The sequence below is a fragment of the Bison bison genome, unplaced genomic scaffold (genome assembly GCF_000754665.1).
Source record: "Bison bison bison isolate TAMUID 2011002044 unplaced genomic scaffold, Bison_UMD1.0 scf7180017849110, whole genome shotgun sequence".
Lineage (NCBI taxonomy): Eukaryota > Metazoa > Chordata > Mammalia > Artiodactyla > Bovidae > Bison > Bison bison.
Window position 1 is genome coordinate 6,425 of NW_011479683.1, and position 1,407 is coordinate 7,831.

The 1,407-nt window shown below is 44.3% G+C and overlaps 1 protein-coding gene across 1 annotated transcript; it reads right to left on the reverse strand.

Annotated features, from left to right (window-relative positions):
- Positions 1–447: 447 nt before the first annotated feature.
- On the reverse strand, positions 448–1,374 carry LOC104993304 (olfactory receptor 140-like). Its single transcript, XM_010846489.1, has one exon. The coding sequence runs from the start codon at positions 1,372–1,374 to the stop codon at positions 448–450; it is 927 nt and encodes a 308-aa protein (XP_010844791.1).
- Positions 1,375–1,407: the final 33 nt, after the last annotated feature.

Sequence of the window (1,407 nt, forward strand, 5' to 3'; positions counted from 1 at the left end):
TGGAAAATTAATATAAAATTCAGCACTGATTCTTAAACTTCCCCAACTCTCCATGAATCTATTTAAGTATATCTATTCCTTACTGGCTGTCCCAGAGGCTCTGCAAAAACAAGATTTCTGACATGAAGGTCATATGAAAAAATCCATTTCATCCAAGTAACTTATCTCAATAATTTTTAAAAATTAATAAGAAGACATTGGAAAAATATATTCTACAATAAACTAGGGGTTTATTGTTGATATTCTTGCCATTGGCTATTCTGAAACTGGGAGTAAGAATATAGAAGTCTTGGCAAAGTATTTGAAAAATTTGTCAAAGTGCCTATTTTCTAGGCTGTTTTTGTCAATAGTCTGCAAAATTTGCTAATTTACATTCACAATTTACAGCATGTATAATCCTCCCTGTATATGTATATAAATCATCACTTTCGTGGTATCCTGAATAGCCTAAGTTGCTCTCTTCTTCATCAGACTCCTCATGGCTTTTTTCACCTCTGTGTTTCTCACTGTGTAAATAATAGGATTTAACATGGGAGTGAGGGTTGCAAAGAACATAGCCACCCACTTGTCCACAGGGTAAGTGGCCACAGGACGTGTGTAGGTGAACACACAAGGCACGAAAAAGAGCACCACTACTGTAAAGTGGGCGCCGCATGTAGAGAGGGCTCTGCGTCGTCCTTCAGAGCCGTGGGATCTCAGGGAGCTCAGGATGACTATGTAGGAAATGAGCAGCATGGTAAAAATGAGCAAGCACATGCCCCCACTGTTGGCTGCCACCACCATTCCCAGCCTGTAGGTGTCGCTGCAGGCGAGTTCCAACAGTGAGAAGAAATCACACATGAAGTGGTCAATGACATTGCGACCACAGAAGGTCAAGTCCATCAAGAAGAGAATCTGCACTGAGGCATGCAGGATCCCCCCTATCCAGGCCACCACCACCAGGAGCAGGCAGAGCCCCTGTCGCATGATGGTCGTGTAGTGCAGAGGCTTGCAGATGGCCACATAGCGGTCATAGGCCATGACAGTGAGGACGATGACCTCTGATGCTCCCAGGAAGTGCTCCAAAAAGATCTGAGTCAGGCAGCCTCGCCAAGAGATGGTTCTCCTCTGGAACAGCAGGTCAATGATCAATTTAGGCGTGGTGACTGAGGTGAAGGAGGCATCTAATAAAGCCAAGTAGGTGAGAAAGAAGTACATGGGAGCAGAAAGTGTAGGGCTGAGGGAGATGGTGATGACTATGAGCAGGTTGGACAGAACAGTGAATAAGAAAATGAACAGAAAAACAATGAAGAGTATTTTCTGCACGTGTGGATTCTGTGTGAGTCCCAGGAGGACAAATTCAGTCACATTGCTGGAAGGGCTGAAGACATCCATTCAGCAAGTAACTGCTTCCTGGGGCCTGCCTTA